The sequence below is a fragment of the Diorhabda sublineata genome, chromosome 7 (genome assembly GCF_026230105.1).
Source record: "Diorhabda sublineata isolate icDioSubl1.1 chromosome 7, icDioSubl1.1, whole genome shotgun sequence".
Classification (NCBI taxonomy): Eukaryota; Metazoa; Arthropoda; class Insecta; order Coleoptera; family Chrysomelidae; genus Diorhabda; species Diorhabda sublineata.
In genome coordinates, this window is record NC_079480.1 from 24,010,801 (window position 1) to 24,028,952 (window position 18,152).

General features: G+C 31.3%; 1 protein-coding gene across 2 annotated transcripts in view; it reads right to left on the minus strand.

Moving 5' to 3' along the window:
* LOC130446686 (potassium voltage-gated channel protein Shaw-like) overlaps positions 1 to 18,152 on the minus strand; it is a 43,718-nt gene that overhangs the window by 5,310 nt on the left and 20,256 nt on the right. Inside the window, exons 3-7 of one of the 2 annotated variants that reach the window (XM_056783072.1) lie at positions 16,540 to 16,672; positions 12,902 to 13,081; positions 9,284 to 9,481; positions 5,845 to 6,141; positions 5,580 to 5,789 (exon numbers count right to left, since the gene is read on the minus strand). In XM_056783072.1, coding sequence (XP_056639050.1) covers positions 5,580 to 5,789; positions 5,845 to 6,141; positions 9,284 to 9,481; positions 12,902 to 13,081; positions 16,540 to 16,672 — 1,018 coding nt within the window. Of the gene's footprint in view, positions 1 to 5,579; positions 5,790 to 5,844; positions 6,142 to 9,283; positions 9,482 to 12,871; positions 13,082 to 16,539; positions 16,673 to 18,152 lie in introns of both variants that reach the window. The other variant, XM_056783071.1, reaches the window with a different exon arrangement.

Consider the following 18,152-nt stretch of genomic DNA (forward strand, 5'->3'; position numbering starts at 1 on the left):
AGATTTATGGGTCCTTAATAAATGGACGAAAATTTGAATCCATACATATTGAATTGCCTTAAAAGCGCGTTAAAATGTTTCGTTTTATCCTAGTGAACCTGACAAGGATAATTGTATGAATTTATCAAATTATCATATTGTCGTTTGTCCTCAATAAATGTACAAAAGTTCAAAATGATCCGACATTTTGAAGTGTCCAAAAAACGAGTCCGAAGATTCCGTTCTATACATATATCCTGATAATCCTGGCAAGGAAAACAGTACAAATTGACGAAATTATCGTAGATTTATGGGTCTTCAATAAATGGACGAAAATTTGAATCGATACATAATGAATTGCCTTAAAAGCGCGTTAAAATATTTTATTTTATCCTGGTGAACCTGGCAAGGATAATTGTATGAATTTATGAAATTATCATTTTGTCGTTTGTCCTCAATAAATGTACAAAAGTTCAAAATGATCCGACAGTTTGAAGTGTCCAAAAAATGAGTCCGAAGATTCCGTTCTATACATATATCCTGATAATCCTGGCAAGGATAACAGTACAAATTGACGAAATTATCGTACATTTATGGGTCCTTAATAAATGGACGAAAATTCGAATCGATACATAATGATTGCCTTAAAAGTGCGTTAAAATATTTTATTTTATCCTGGTGAACCTGGCAAGGATAATTGTATGAATTTATCAAATTATCATTTTGTCGTATGTCCTCAATAAATTTACAAAGTTCAAAATGATCCGACATTTTGAAGTGTCCAAAAAACGAGTCCGAAGATTCCGTTCTATACATATATCCTGATAATCCTGGCAAGGATAACAGTACAAATTGACGAAATTATCGTACATTTATGGGTCTTCAATAAATGGACGAAAATTCGAATCGATACATAATGATTGCCTTAAAAGTGCGTTAAAATATTTTATTTTATCCTGGTGAACCTGGCAAGGATAATTGTATGAATTTATCAAATTATCATTTTGTCGTTTGTCCTCAATAAATGTACAAAAGTTCAAAATGATCCGACATTTTGAAGTGTCCAAAAAACGAGTCCGAAGATTCCGTTCTATACATATATCCTGATAATCCTGGCAAGGATAACAGTACAAATTGACGAAATTATCGTACATTTATGGGTCCTTAATAAATGGACGAAAATTCGAATCCATACATATTGAATTGCCTTAAAAGCGCGTTAAAATGTTTCGTTTTATCCTGGTGAACCTGACAAGGATAATTGTATGAATTTATCAAATTATCATTTTGTCGTATGTCCTCAATAAATTTACAAAAGTTCAAAATGATCCGACATTTTGAAGTGTCCAAAAAACGAGTCCGAAGATTCCGTTCTATACATATATCCTGATAATCCTGGCAAGGAAAACAGTACAAATTGACGAAATTATCGTACATTTATGGGTATTCAATAAATGGACGAAAATTTTAATCCATACATATTGAATTGCCTTAAAAGCGCGTTAAAATATTTTATTTTATCCTGGTGAACCTGGCAAGGATAATTGTATGAATTTATCAAATTATCATTTTGTCGTATGTCCTCAATAAATTTACAAAAGTTCAAAATGATCCGACATTTTGAAGTGTCCAAAAAACGAGTCCGAAGATTCCGTTCTATACATATATCCTGATAATCCTGGCAAGGATAACAGTACGAATTGACGAAATTATCGTAGATTTATGGGTCTTCAATAAATGGACGAAAATTTGAATCGATACATAATGATTTGCCTTAAAAGTGCGTTAAAATATTTTATTTTATCCTGGTGAACCTGGCAAGGATAATTGTATGAATTTATCAAATTATCATTTTGTCGTATGTCCTCAATAAATTTACAAAAGTTCAAAATGATCCGACATTTTGAAGTGTCCAAAAAACGAGTCCGAAGATTCCGTTCTATACATATATCCTGATAATCCTGGCAAGGAAAACAGTACAAATTGACGAAATTATCGTAGATTTATGGGTATTCAATAAATGGACGAAAATTTGAATCGATACATAATGAATTGCCTTAAAAGCGCGTTAAAATATTTTATTTTATCCTGGTGAACCTGGCAAGGATAATTGTATGAATTTATGAAATTATCATTTTGTCGTTTGTCCTCAATAAATGTACAAAAGTTCAAAATGATCCGACAGTTTGAAGTGTCCAAAAAATGAGTCCGAAGATTCCGTTCTATACATATATCCTGATAATCCTGGCAAGGATAACAGTACAAATTGACGAAATTATCGTACATTTATGGGTCCTTAATAAATGGACGAAAATTCGAATCGATACATAATGATTGCCTTAAAAGTGCGTTAAAATATTTTATTTTATCCTGGTGAACCTGGCAAGGATAATTGTATGAATTTATCAAATTATCATTTTGTCGTATGTCCTCAATAAATTTACAAAGTTCAAAATGATCCGACATTTTGAAGTGTCCAAAAAACGAGTCCGAAGATTCCGTTCTATACATATATCCTGATAATCCTGGCAAGGATAACAGTACAAATTGACGAAATTATCGTACATTTATGGGTCTTCAATAAATGGACGAAAATTCGAATCGATACATAATGATTGCCTTAAAAGTGCGTTAAAATATTTTATTTTATCCTGGTGAACCTGGCAAGGATAATTGTATGAATTTATCAAATTATCATTTTGTCGTATGTCCTCAATAAATTTACAAAAGTTCAAAATGATCCGACATTTTGAAGTGTCCAAAAAACGAGTCCGAAGATTCCGTTCTATACATATATCCTGATAATCCTGGCAAGAATAACAGTACGAATTGACGAAATTATCGTAGATTTATGGGTCCTCAATAAATGGACGAAAATTCGAATCGATACATAATGAATTGCCTTGAAGGCGCGTTAAAATGTTTCGTTTTATCCTGGTGAACCTGACATGGATAATTGTATGAATTTATCAAATTATCATTTTGTCGTATGTCCTCAATAAATTTACAAAGTTCAAAATGATCCGACATTTTGAAGTGTCCAAAAAACGAGTCCGAAGATTCCGTTCTATACATATATCCTGATAATCCTGGCAAGGAAAACAGTACAAATTGACGAAATTATCGTAGATTTATGGGTATTCAATAAATGGACGAAAATTCGAATCGATACATAATGATTGCCTTAAAAGTGCGTTAAAATATTTTATTTTATCCTGGTGAACCTGGCAAGGATAATTGTATGAATTTATCAAATTATCATTTTGTCGTATGTCCTCAATAAATTTACAAAAGTTCAAAATGATCCGACATTTTGAAGTGTCCAAAAAACGAGTCCGAAGATTCCGTTCTATACATATATCCTGATAATCCTGGCAAGGATAACAGTACAAATTGACGAAATTATCGTACATTTATGGGTCTTCAATAAATGGACGAAAATTCGAATCGATACATAATGATTGCCTTAAAAGTGCGTTAAAATATTTTATTTTATCCTGGTGAACCTGGCAAGGATAATTGTATGAATTTATCAAATTATCATTTTGTCGTTTGTCCTCAATAAATGTACAAAAGTTCAAAATGATCCGACATTTTGAAGTGTCCAAAAAACGAGTCCGAAGATTCCGTTCTATACATATATCCTGATAATCCTGGCAAGGATAACAGTACAAATTGACGAAATTATCGTACATTTATGGGTCCTTAATAAATGGACGAAAATTCGAATCCATACATATTGAATTGCCTTAAAAGCGCGTTAAAATGTTTCGTTTTATCCTGGTGAACCTGACAAGGATAATTGTATGAATTTATCAAATTATCATTTTGTCGTATGTCCTCAATAAATTTACAAAAGTTCAAAATGATCCGACATTTTGAAGTGTCCAAAAAACGAGTCCGAAGATTCCGTTCTATACATATATCCTGATAATCCTGGCAAGGAAAACAGTACAAATTGACGAAATTATCGTACATTTATGGGTATTCAATAAATGGACGAAAATTTTAATCCATACATATTGAATTGCCTTAAAAGCGCGTTAAAATATTTTATTTTATCCTGGTGAACCTGGCAAGGATAATTGTATGAATTTATCAAATTATCATTTTGTCGTTTGTCCTCAATAAATGTACAAAAGTTCAAAATGATCCGACAGTTTGAAGTGTCCAAAAAACGAGTCCGAAGATTCCGTTCTATACATATATCCTGATAATCCTGGCAAGGATAACAGTACAAATTGACGAAATTATCGTACATTTATGGGTCCTTAATAAATGGACGAAAATTCGAATCGATACATAATGATTGCCTTAAAAGTGCGTTAAAATATTTTATTTTATCCTGGTGAACCTGGCAAGGATAATTGTATGAATTTATCAAATTATCATTTTGTCGTTTGTCCTCAATAAATGTACAAAAGTTCAAAATGATCCGACATTTTGAAGTGTCCAAAAAACGAGTGCGAAGATTCCGTTCTATACATATATCCTGATAATCCTGGCAAGGATAACAGTACAAATTGACGAAATTATCGTACATTTATGGGTCTTCAATAAATGGACGAAAATTTGAATCGATACATAATGAATTGCCTTAAAAGCGCGTTAAAATATTTTATTTTATCCTGGTGAACCTGGCAAGGATAATTGTATGAATTTATCAAATTATCATATTGTCGTTTGTCCTCAATAAATGTACAAAAGTTCAAAATGATCCGACATTTTGAAGTGTCCAAAAAACGAGTGCGAAGATTCCGTTCTATATATATATCCTGATAATCCTGGCAAGGATAACAGTACGAATTGACGAAATTATCGTAGATTTATGGGTATTCAATAAATGGACGAAAATTTGAATCGATACATAATGAATTGCCTTAAAAGCGCGTTAAAATATTTTATTTTATCCTGGTGAACCTGGCAAGGATAATTGTATGAATTTATCAAATTATCATATTGTCGTTTGTCCTCAATAAATGTACAAAAGTTCAAAATGATCCGACATTTTGAAGTGTCCAAAAAACGAGTCCGAAGATTCCGTTCTATACATATATCCTGATAATCCTGGCAAGGAAAACAGTAAAAATTGACGAAATTATCGTACATTTATGGGTATTCAATAAATGGACGAAAATTTTAATCCATACATATTGAATTGCCTTAAAAGCGCGTTAAAATGTTTCGTTTTATCCTGGTGAACCTGACAAGGATAATTGTATGAATTTATCAAATTATCATTTTGTCGTATGTCCTCAATAAATTTACAAAAGTTCAAAATGATCCGACATTTTGAAGTGTCCAAAAAACGAGTGCGAAGATTCCGTTCTATACATATATCCTGATAATCCTGGCAAGGAAAACAGTAAAAATTGACGAAATTATCGTACATTTATGGGTATTCAATAAATGGACGAAAATTTTAATCCATACATATTGAATTGCCTTAAAAGCGCGTTAAAATGTTTCGTTTTATCCTGGTGAACCTGACAAGGATAATTGTATGAATTTATTAAATTATCATAAGAGGAAAATAGTTAAACAGTTACGACACAAGAACACGGTGGGTCTAATTTAATCATTTATTATTTTATACTAACCTGTGTATGGGAATAAAACATTGAAAAATTGGAAACTATCACAGGGACCGGTAAAGCTATTGTTAATACGCCAGCTAAGGCACAAAGAGCTCCTACGAACATTCCCGCATATGTTTTAGGTGCCATATCTCCATATCCAACCGTCGTCATAGTCACTATAGCCCACCACAAACCTTCCGGTATACTTTTAAAACTATTATCCTTATTATCCTAAACATATAATTGTCATTTCATAAAATTACCTTATTAAATTTTGTTAACTTACCTGTAGTTTTTCAGCGTAATATACCAAACTGGCAAAAACAACTATTCCCAATACGAGAAAAAATACCAGTAATCCCAATTCTTTAGCAGACGCCTTGAAGGTATGAATCAAGATTTTTAATCCGGGGGAATGCCTAGTTAATTTGAAAAGTCGAAATATACGTATGATGCTAAAAAAATCTAACAACTGATTCTTCTTTTCCGATAGCAGAATCAAATCTATATAGAAGCTTAGAGTTGCTGCAAAATCTATTATATTGACTGGAGATTTTATAAAATCTACTAAATTCGGTGATACCTGGAATAAAGATTATAAAATCAAACAATAACAATTTGAATTCGAATTCCGTTCTCAATTATCGAAAAAATCGATTGGAACGCTATAACCTGATCATTTCATATATAATAAACATACAAATTTATTTTTATCGCACACTTTTGAATTTCATCGTATAACATGTCGATTGAAAATAGTAATAAAGCGAAAACTTTCCTCAAGTTATTCATAATTTGATTAAGTTGCTATTAATAAAGTCAAATTCACAATACTTTTAGACCTCATCGTATAATGGATACTTGGATTGGTAATACGATAAAACAAAAACTGTTTCTAAATTTACCTCAACCACACGCTTTTGGATCTCATCGTATAACATATCGAAGAAAATAGCAATAAATCAAAAACTGTCGCAGAGTTATTCATAAAATTAATTAATACAGTCAACGTACTTTTGGATCTCATGGTATAATAAATATATGTAATGGAAATAAACATTAAGATTTGTTTATTTTATTCCATTGTTTAGTTCAGTATCTTATATTTTTGAAAATAAATTTTTGTTTGTGTTTTTAAAAAACGATTTTCATCTCGAAAACCATAATTTCCAAATAAATTTTTATATAACAAATTTAATAAACAGTTAAAACGCAGATAAATGAAGGTTAAGTTTTTTAATTTCAGTTTAAAGCACTAGATGGAATGGCGGCATAAATATAAATCAAGTTGGCAAAAATGAGCGTGACTGAATAATTTTGTGTTGGTAGGGAGTTGGTTCTTCCGGTTGTTGTTGTTGATTCATAAATATTGTTGGTAAATTGGTTATACATATTATGTGATGTGTTTCAATTTTAGCCTGTTTTGAATTATAGCAATTGTTATAGTGGTAATCTATTTAGTGAAGTGATTGAATATTATCTTTAACTATTCGTCCATTAACTTACTGCATTTATTTCTATATAGTTATAAAGTTTGAATCGTTTTACAAGATGGCTGCTGGATATAAACAACACTACATTAAGGTTTTAATATTTATTTTATTTAATAGTTATATTTTTAACTTATAGTTCTCAAAATTACAACAAAAAACAAATTCTATTCTTGTCACAGATTATGTCATATTAGTGGTTGATGTTTGGATCCCTAGATGGCGTTAAAATTTATTAAATTTAATGTCTAGTTATATGGATATTTAAATATTTTACATTTTGAAATTCATTTCCAAGTATTAGTATTTAATCATTTATATAGATATTTTTTTATGTTAACTACAACTTAGAATACAACTTGAAATTTCTACACTGAGAAAAAGGAATATTTTTTAAAATTCTGTTATACGGTTTTATACGAGGGTATGTAGAGAAGTATATGATATGAGGTTTTGGATAGAAAAATCGTTTTATTTATTCATTAGATCTATATGGATTCAAATTTCTTACCGCCGACTCATTTCTTCTTAATATTAAATGAAAAAATAATCACTTGAAGCTAAATACGGCGGATGAGAAAGTAATTACAAAAAAACATCAGGCTATCTGGTAAACACTACCAAGATGGTACGAGCGAAAGGAACCCTCATGATGTACTTACTTGATTTGAAATTCAAACTCAATCTTCCTTGTAGGGGGGAATGGGACAAAAATTATGTCAACTTGCCTTCATATATTGACATTACATGAATGGATTCAAAAAAGCGAGCTAGCAGAAATATATAAGCACAATGGGGGGAATTGAAAGTTTCTCCCCTAGAAAGACCGAGATGGTGGCCATATACAACGCGAATCAGCTTACTGCTTATTTTAATTTGTTCTCAATTGTATAAAATGATTAATCAAATTCAATAAACGCCTCATCATTGGTCGTGACGTCAATTGACACGTTCTGGATTTATTGAGGTCCATACATGGTGATTCTTCTGACATTCTGGCAGACTCTGAACTTTATCGGATTTCCTTCTAATAGAGTTTTCACACTTAAGTACAATACATTACCAATAGAATTATTTTTTAGCTTTTTACAAGATATTATACCCAATCTGACCTAACCTCTAAAATAACTGTCATACACTGGATGTGGCAATTGGCGTCATTCATGGCCTGCGAAAAATATTTCGCAAGACAAATTTGACCCATACTTTATAAATATTATTTGGACTTATATATAGGTGGCGCAGTATCAATAAACAACACCAATTTAGAAAATATGAAACAGTTCAGGATCATAATGACTGGCCTATTTAATTTTGTTTACTTTTCAATATCTCACCGTATTCACCTGCAACTGTTTAATAAAATAAATTTCCATGAAGCTCGCCAGACTCCGAATAGGAGTGTATCGACCGTAATGCAGTAGAGGCAGATTTTCATACTATACAGAGTGTCCCAGAAGTGACGTAAATTATAATGTCTGCATATTAAACTAATTTTCTTTCAAGAAGAATTAAGTTTGTTGATTTTTACCAGTTTTATGTCGAAATTGTCGATTGTATGATATGAGCTCATTTTTTTCTTAACTTTAAACAGTTGAAAAGGGAAAATACGATTTCAATCTTTTGTATATGCTATAGTCTCCTTTTCTTGATTACGATTGTATTTTCAGTACTTTTTTAGTTCTCCACTCTCTGGACGCCAAATTTCATTCCTCTTTCAGATCTGGACAATACGGTGGGTGCCAGGCAATTCGAAGTTTAATACATTAATTTCTACCGGTTTTTTTATCGTCCTCGTAAATAGTTTTTTTCTTCTGATTATGGGGTTGAATCTTTTTAATTTCTGTTTAATATACGGTAGTGGTCAAAATTATACGCTTAAAAATATCGTGTGATTTGACGTTATCTCCCGGACTATATTAATTCTAGATTAATTCAATCACCCTCGTAGGTCATTAGTAACTCGATTTGTTGTGAAATATCGACGTTGCCACATCGATTTTCATCATTTAGGAGTAAAAATACATCTCTATTTATACAGGGTGTTTCTAAATTAGTGTCTTCGGCTATAATTTTTTCGAATTAGGAAACATTTTGTATAATTTTTGACGTATGGATAGTTTGAATTATCAAAAAGACATTCTTAGATTTATACAGCGTGGATGGTTTTTTAATATCAATAAAAAATATAATTTTCAAATTTATTAAAATTTTTATTATGATTATGATACTTACTATCAATCTTACTGATAATTCGAATGTGAACCAGGCGTTACACAAATGGTCCACCGCTTGAAAATATGGATAGGGTTTAGTGCAGTTTAAATTAGACGGATCTAGGGGTTCGCATTTTTCCCTCATTCCAGGGTGGGTCTTGAGACAAAAGGAAAAAACAGATACGCATATAAAGAACACTGATGCCCCGGCTACTACCTGCAAAAAGTAAATTTCTATACGTAATCATTTATACAGATTAGTCATTGAATAATTTCTCTATATCTGTTATTAAAAAAAATTGACACACTGTATTAATCGGTGGAATACTACGTCATTTACAAGCAGATCAACGAAACTAAATTCTACACTATATTACAAAAATAATAAATCAATTTTCTACTAATAGAAATAAATAAAATTAATTATAATATAGGAATAATTATAATTAATTTAATTAAATAGGTGAATCTATTAATTCTTCTTTTTTTCTTTTACTTTAAATGCATATATCCCTTTCTTCTTCTGTCTTCATTATTACGATACGTCATATAAGGTAATCTAAGAAAACAGCTGATCTACGTCGAAATGACTACCGTGGGGTAAACAATCGACTTCATCTGTTTCAGTGAAATTATTACAGTGGAAACTGAGTTTTTTGCAGTTTTTTAGTCAGTCTGCGAGAAAGCTTTTGATCAATTTACAAAATTCGGACCACTATGTTTTTTTTTTGAAATTAATTTGCAACTGTTGCGTTCAAGCTTATCGAATACGTGTGAATACTTTTTAAAGGCACAAAATGATAAACCAGCTAGAAGGTATAAGAACAAACTCGAAAGCTTTAGGTGAAACTGGGACAATCCAACAAAAAGGCAAAAGCATTTGTTTACCTCACAGCGGCCATTTTTAAATGAGCAACAGTTGATGTTGACAATATGTATTGTTCAATACTTTTCTAATATCTTCTTTTTCAAGTATCTCATGAGGGCTGCTGTCATCCTTTTATCTATTTCTTCTTCTGTTTCTATTTCTTCGATACGTCCATATATAATGACGTTTCTAATGTCTTCTTTTTTAAACGTCTGATGATAGTTTCTTCTTCTCATTCTTTTACCAGCTTCGTCCAATAACTTTTTTGGTCTTTCCCTTCAGTTGTGTTGGTCTTTTCAGCCACATTTCTTCTTCTGTTTTCATTATTACGGTACGTTCATATACTTTTCTAATGTCTTCTTTTTTGGGTATCTCATGAGGGCTGCTGTCATTCTTCTATCTATTTCTTCGTTTGTAGTATCGTATTGTTAAGCAGTTGTTGATGGTTTCTTCTTTTTCTTTCATTTGCCATCTTCGTTCAATAATTTTTTAGTCTCCCCCTTCAGTTGTGACAATTTTTTCAGCCTCATTTCTTCTTCTGTCTTCATTATTACTTAGTTATTGTCTATTATTTTTTTTCAAAGGTCTCCGAGGAACGTTTCTTCTTCTATCTTTCGTCATCTTCTACATTTTTTTGTCATTACTTTATCCATGTAGCAACACAAAGGTTATTTTAGCTCCTCTCTGTACATATTTCATTCTTCAGTAATGATCTTTATTTATAATATTGAGTGAAAATACACGATACACTTGAAGGACTTGGAGTTTAGTATTTTGGAGTTCCATACACTCAATGAATAACTGAGTTTTGGTTAAGTTTCGATTGATAGGGGAGAGAAAGGAAAGGGTGGAAATGACAGTCGGGGGGAGAGAGGGAATAAGCAGAAATAAATTTTTGTAAAGGATTCGTCAAATGAAAAAAGTTCCGAACGATTTATCTTCAAAAAATTTTCTACGTCTGCAAAATTCAAGCAATTTTAAATATTAAATAAAACTGAAAAATCAAATTCAAAGCATACCGTTTAACAAGGAACTAACAGGGTATAAATTTACATTTTCTACTTCAAATTTCTACTAAATATAAACAATGGAAAAAAAATATTAACTTCGAATATAATTATTTTATAAAAAAATTTTAAAAACAGTAATTTTAATTAAAAATATAGTACGTATAGACCTCGAAGCCGCCCCTGTCTAATATAATTCCAGACCACTGAAAAGAACCAAGAGCTCAAATCTGAGCAAGAGTAATTTGTTGGGGTTCATCAATACGAAGACAAAATGACATAACCTATAAATAAAAATAACAGGCAGACGCATAGATGGTGACAGTAAGCCCTCTAGTGGCATAAATAAGTATGAAAAAAGGGGGTTGAATTTATGAATGCTTCTTTCAATTCAACAATTAATCAATCTGTAGACAATGAATAGTATTTTATCCTTTTGTGAGTTTATTTCGATCAGGCGTAGATCGAATCAAGTTAGTGCTTCTACTGGTAAGATACTCTTCTTCTACTACAACGATAAGCTCTAGGATCGCGTTTGGGGTAGGAAGTTTAGCTCAAATTCTTCTTCTAAGCTAATCCCATGAACCGGATTGAAGTCAGGACTGTATGCTGGCCACTCCTTAATCCGAATACCAATTTCTGCAATGTAATCTTGCACGATTATGGCGGTGTGCTGCCTTGTTTTCTCATACATGAAGGTAAATTCGTCTCCAATGTAGTCGAGTCGGGTCGTCCACCCCAGATCATGCAGGAACCATCCGTGCTTCAAAGCAGGAATCTGCATATCGCTTTGGTCTTGGTGGAGGCATATTCTGGTCTCATCTGGAAACAGAACAGATCCCTATCGTTCCAACGTCCAATTTTGGACCAAAGTCAGGTTCTTTTCCTGCAGTCTTCGTCTTATTGTGTCACTAATAGTCACTACTCGCTCCTTAACTGTCGTTGCACGGCATTAAAGTGACGATTTTTTAACGTTGTTGACCCAATAACGAGGTCATCACGTAAATCGCCTTCTGCATGTTCCAGGTCGTCTATGAAAGGATCCAGTCTCCTCATAACGCTGGAACAATCACAATTGTCTAACAATAATTATCTGACCAAGTCCATTTTCGATTAAATAACTTGGAGGGGTTCAAATTAACACGCTTGAACACCATTGAGATTATAAGAAACGAAAAATATTAATATTTGATAGTTCATAATGGGCAAGTTCAATTTTCTTTTCACGACAGTCGCTTAAATTATTAATAATTTTTGTTTTCTCATTCATCAATTTGTGTCCAAATAATGACCACATTCAAGTTGTGATCCCAACCAATCTTTCCTATTTCCGGCAATTCGAATTACTTTTAAACATTTTGTCATTGTCATTGTTTTCCATTACAAGTTTTGTCTACCATGTTTATTGCCGTAACTGAAGTAAAATATTGTGTCCAGTGTCGCGTTTTTAATCGAATCGTACGTCACTGTACGAGATATAATTTGAACATGCAGGATCGTAAAACGAACTGACCAAGTGATGAAAGTATTAAATCACTTGGAAAACAGTTGCTTTGTAAACGCGGCGATGTGTGATGGGGAAAGAGGAGTTATGAAATATAAATTTAACGTTAGTCATTATTTAATTAAATTCGTAGTTAATATTTGTTGAAATTAAGAAAAAATAAAAGCTACGCATATCGAAAACCAAAACCTTAAATCACACCCATGTTAGTTAGAAGTTAATATTCACATTTCGGTGATGCACATTGAACGGTGGTACCTTGGCCTGTGAAGAGGAATAGGGTTCATCGAAGAGGGCCCAAATTTTTGGTTTTAATTTTTGCCACCTTGTTAGAGTGCCGGAGTAGAACGCCTCTTCGTATCCAAACATCCTAGCCACTTCTTCATCCGTTGGACGCGCTGAATCGATATCGAGCTTATCCAAAATTGCCAAAGTTGCCTGAAGTTAATAAATCATCGATCATAGAAATAAATTTACAAAAAGTAACTGTACATCAATTAATTTTAGATTACGTTGGGTTTCTATTAAAAGTATTAGTACGAATTCGTCCACTGACTGTGAAGCCGGCCATGTTATGTTAATAAAATCTTAAAGTTTGACGGAAACTTTCAAATATACATTTACATATGACAGCAATTTTTTTTATTTTTGTTTGTTTACATTCTAGAACTCGAATTATCGAGAAAATCATTTTGTATAAATAGACGCTTGTTTATCGCCCAGCCATAAAATTTTGAAAAGAAATTGTTGGGTCACTTTAACAACATTAGGTGTGTTCCAATATGCTAAACTGGATCGTTCTTGGACGGTTTTTTTTTGGGTTGGAACCAACTTATTGTTTATAAAATGGAACGTTCCAATATACAGGAATAAGAAAATTTTTCAACTTGTACTGAACAAGCAACATTTATTTAACTATTTTATTTATGTTGCACGCAATGTTTCTATGTAAACTCGGCACTAACGGGCCTAAGTTGCCTCGGTTGAACGTGAAATATGAACGTATAGAAGTCAAACGAAGAGCGAAACCGGCATTCAGTGTTTGAAAATGAATATTAATGAAAATATAATTTTCCGCTGCAGATCTCGGAAAAAAACAATTTTTCAAATATTTTTATTTAGGTTTAATCGTATGAATATGGAGAATTTCCTCCCATTATTTCAAATAGAGTAGAAACAACACTTTTTTAAAACTGAAATTTATATTTGAAATAATAAGGCAAGTATTCACATTTTTTGTAAAAAATAAAAAACCAAAGCTAGTTTTTTTAATTTTTAACATAAATTTTGAGGTTGTGGGTCTTTTTATTACCTACAACTTTACTATTTAACTTTTTTCCTTAGTGGTTATGTCTGAAGTCGAGATAAATTTCCCCTTCCCGACTTCAAATTGCCAATAAATTATTTTTTATTCAATTTTTACCATATCCTCCTCCTTTTCTAATGGCTTTCATCCTACTATTATTTTTTTTTGGGGGGGTTTTAAAATGATCCATTTCGAAAACTATATATTTTTCGATAGTTTCCCATTGCTTTTACGCCCCCAGTCCCTAATCTAACGCGACAGGTATATTTCAGACATATAAATAAAAGAAATATGAATAAAACAGAGATATTTAGAAAAAATAAACTAGTGGTTTTTCTAAATTATTTCCATAGTAACCCTGACTCCGGCCCTGTTTATTGTTGTTGTGATTTCGAACGTTATACGAAAATGGTGCGTATTGATCTTTGCCATTGCGGCTTCTTAAATTTTTAATTAACGCGATCCACTTGGAATAGGCGAACCAGCTTTTTAATAATAATTGAAAAATAATATTTTGATATAATAAATAGTAAATCGAACAATTCAATTAGTAACAATCGTTTTGATTACTATAATGGCGGCTGTATGACATCCTGCCAATGAATTCTAGTCTACATAATCATAGCGGTGTTGCCACTATTGCTAGCTTTTCTGTAACTTTCATCGGAAGTACCGTTTTTTTGCTCAAACGTAGTTTCTGAAAATTAATGAAATAAAATAATTTTGTGGTATGTTTGAAACTAATTACGAAATTTACTAAGTGCAGTATTTAATTCTTTCGCAATATACCAGTTTTATTATCTATAATCTATTCTATCGACTATTCTCACGATCCGACAACATCGAAACGTGTATATTTAATTCACTTCAAGTTGTCTGTTGTCATATTTGACAATAGATATTTTCGTTAGTTTTGTCAATATAATACTTCGAATCCGTCCAAAAATATGGCTGTAAGTCCTTTGTGTATAATAAAAATTTTTGAATTGCTCATCGCTATAGTATGTATGGCTCTTCACTGTCACAGTCGTACCGGAGATTTGGATATAGAAACGGTTTCGATAATCGCTTTTGGAGGTTATATAATTATATTAGCGGGAGAAGCACTCGGTTATTTCTTGGGATGCCCTTTCGATAAAAAGATCGACATATTCTATTCCATAGTTGGATGTTTTATGTTTATAGCTGCCGGAGCTCTAAACATTGACACCTATGATGGATATTTCAAATCGGATGTCAGAGATTACGGTTTATCAAAAGGTTCATTAGCTATAATAGACGCATTTCTTTTCCTCGTGGATGCTGTGCTTACGTATAAAGGAAAAACTGTCACTTTTGAATAGAATGTATTTCAGAAATAAATCTTGTATGTTGTAATTATTCCATATAACCATAATAAATATATGAATTATATAATATATCGTTTGTTTTGTATGAAACCCTTTCCTAAAATTATTTAGATTTAAAAACTGCTCTACATTCAAGTTTATTATAATAATTAAAAAAAGGATATCTACAATTAACTAACATAATTTCAAATGTTGTCAAACATCGTTTTATTGAACCGAAAAAAAGAATTTCGGTTCAGTAAACTTTACGTTGTCACATAATTAAAGAATAATTTAAAAAGGTTCGCTTCGGAATTGCATGAAGCCTTCAAGTTTTATTCCCTTTTCCGCTTGTCGAAGAGCAAATTAACGCCATTTCCTTCCAAATAAATGAATCGTTACATTTGAATTGTTTGCTCTAAATTTTAAATGAATTTGTAAGGCTTATTAAATATAATAACAAATATACAAAAGTAATTTATCTCTAACGTAAGTATAAATAAATTAACTCACACGAACAAGTCGCCATTTTCCTCAAAATAACATGTCTTCAGATATTTAACTCTTGCATTATTATCTTCATTAAAAAATGTGTTGCCATGTTATTTTATTAAATTTCTCATTGATGAGCGGTAGCAAGAAATAGAAAGACGTTATGGTATTTTGCTATTCGTTTAAGAACGCAGAGGCAATAAAAGATGTTTATTAGAGTAAAATAAATAACACTACACAAGATATTCCTGAACAAATCACTTAAACACTTTTTCTTGAGTCACTTTAACTTCCTAAAACTATTGTTATTCAAAAGAAACTTTCATTTAACTTCATATTTAGATATAAAACTTTGTTGCTTCTTCCTCTTTCACTGGTCATCGATCGTCTTGTGGTTGATAATTATTAGTTTTCGCGCGAATTTCATTAGTTACCATGGCAACATCGATTTCTGGTCCAATACGTCAATAAGTATCATAGTTAAATATCGATTTTTACTTTAGAGGCGGTACGATATGGGAGTGCAGAGTCGGCTCAAGAAATAATATGATGTTTACTTTTACATTTAATATTTGGATTATATCGTTGTTTTCTATAGTAATCATTTCAGATATTATATGAATTAAATATAAAATAAAATAAAAATTCAACGAATGTGTAAACTAACTGCCGAACCTGAATTTTTTGAAACAAATTTTTATTCAGTAACTCTCTAAATATTAAGCACATTCGGTTGTATATGAATTTAGTTGATATGAAATGTCACTCACCTGTGTGTCTCTATGGACGCTGTACGTACTCCAACAACATGGCTCCACCTGGTTTGAATCCAATCCCCAGAATTCCAATTCTTCCTCGAAAAGAGGTCCGCATACGTTCGTAGGATAGTGAAGCTTGCCCGTTCTATGAATAAAATAATGTTTTGGCAAAAACATCTTAATAAAATAAACGCCTTTTCAAAATTATATTTCTATAAATGTGACAATACAATAGATAATTCGAAAAATAATACATAGACTATTAATTGGTAAGATAGGCAATACGTTAAACATGATAATGTATAAATGGTTGCATAATTTTGGTAAGATTTATGTTTTGATCGTATAAATTTGATTGAAATATTTAAAATTATGTGTTCAATAGTCGGTTTCAAGCGAATTATTTTTTTCCTATAACAATTTGATTAATAGGAATCATTTCATTGGAATTTCAAAATAAACCACTGATTTATCTACAAAATGATAAATTGTTATTACTAAAATTTATACAGGATGATTAATTTACAAATGGTATGTGTGTTATTTTTGGAAAGCATTTTAAATAAACATTATTAAATCTCCGTCACCCGATGGTTCGGAAATGCATCGAATTAAACTCAATTTACAATCCATTCAAAAGATGATTTATACCTAATCAATATTAACCTCGGTAGCGTAGAGAAACGATTTGGAATCCTAACTGGGTCGTAATTAAAGCATAGACTTCTATTTTCCCTTGATCTTAACCTTTTATAGATGTTCGGAAAAGCGGAAGAAAGTCGATCTAGATAATTATTATCATTAGAAGTAATCTGGTTGCCAGACCGTAAATTTATTAATTTCCTAGAAAGTGCAAACGATGAGGGAATTTGTAGAATTAAACTATAAAAAACATACCATTTGAAATCATGATTTTATTTAAATATTTTACCAGATATATATGAAAAATTATTAAAAGTCACTTCTCAGGACTGACCTGTGTATTTTGTTTTAATTGGAATATACGCTCCTATGGCAACACCTAATAATATCTTCTTTTTCCTTTGTTAGATACTCAGATGTTCCCATATTTCTAATTAATAAAATAAAGCTTAAAAAATTCATCTACAATTATTCCTGAAAATACAAATTTCGTAGGAAACGGTCCTGAAACGTTACGATTCTTGGTATAAAGATGATCGGTCAAACTAAACGTCAATAGCAATATGTCGTAACAAGCAATCAAATTTTTAATTTTTTATTTTATAAAATTGGTTGATGTTTTTGATACAATTTCTCTTCAAAAATTAATTTAAAGCCTTATATATAGCTTGCTAGCATATGGAAAAAAATACTTTTTTCTTCTGTTTTATACTATTACTAGTCTCATCCGATAACTATAGCAGCTATCGTTGTATTGTGAGCAAAACGATATTATTTATAGTGTAACCGGTAGTACAATAAATCGTATGTGGACCGTTACACATAAAACATTTCGCTCTATTTTATCGTTTTTTATATTAATTCAGAACAATAAAAAACCAAAACACGATCTAATTAAATTTTTTATCCATTTGTATCAATGACTACCATCATATTATGCAACCACCTATACCTCAGTATGTTTAAAGTATTGTCTATCTATA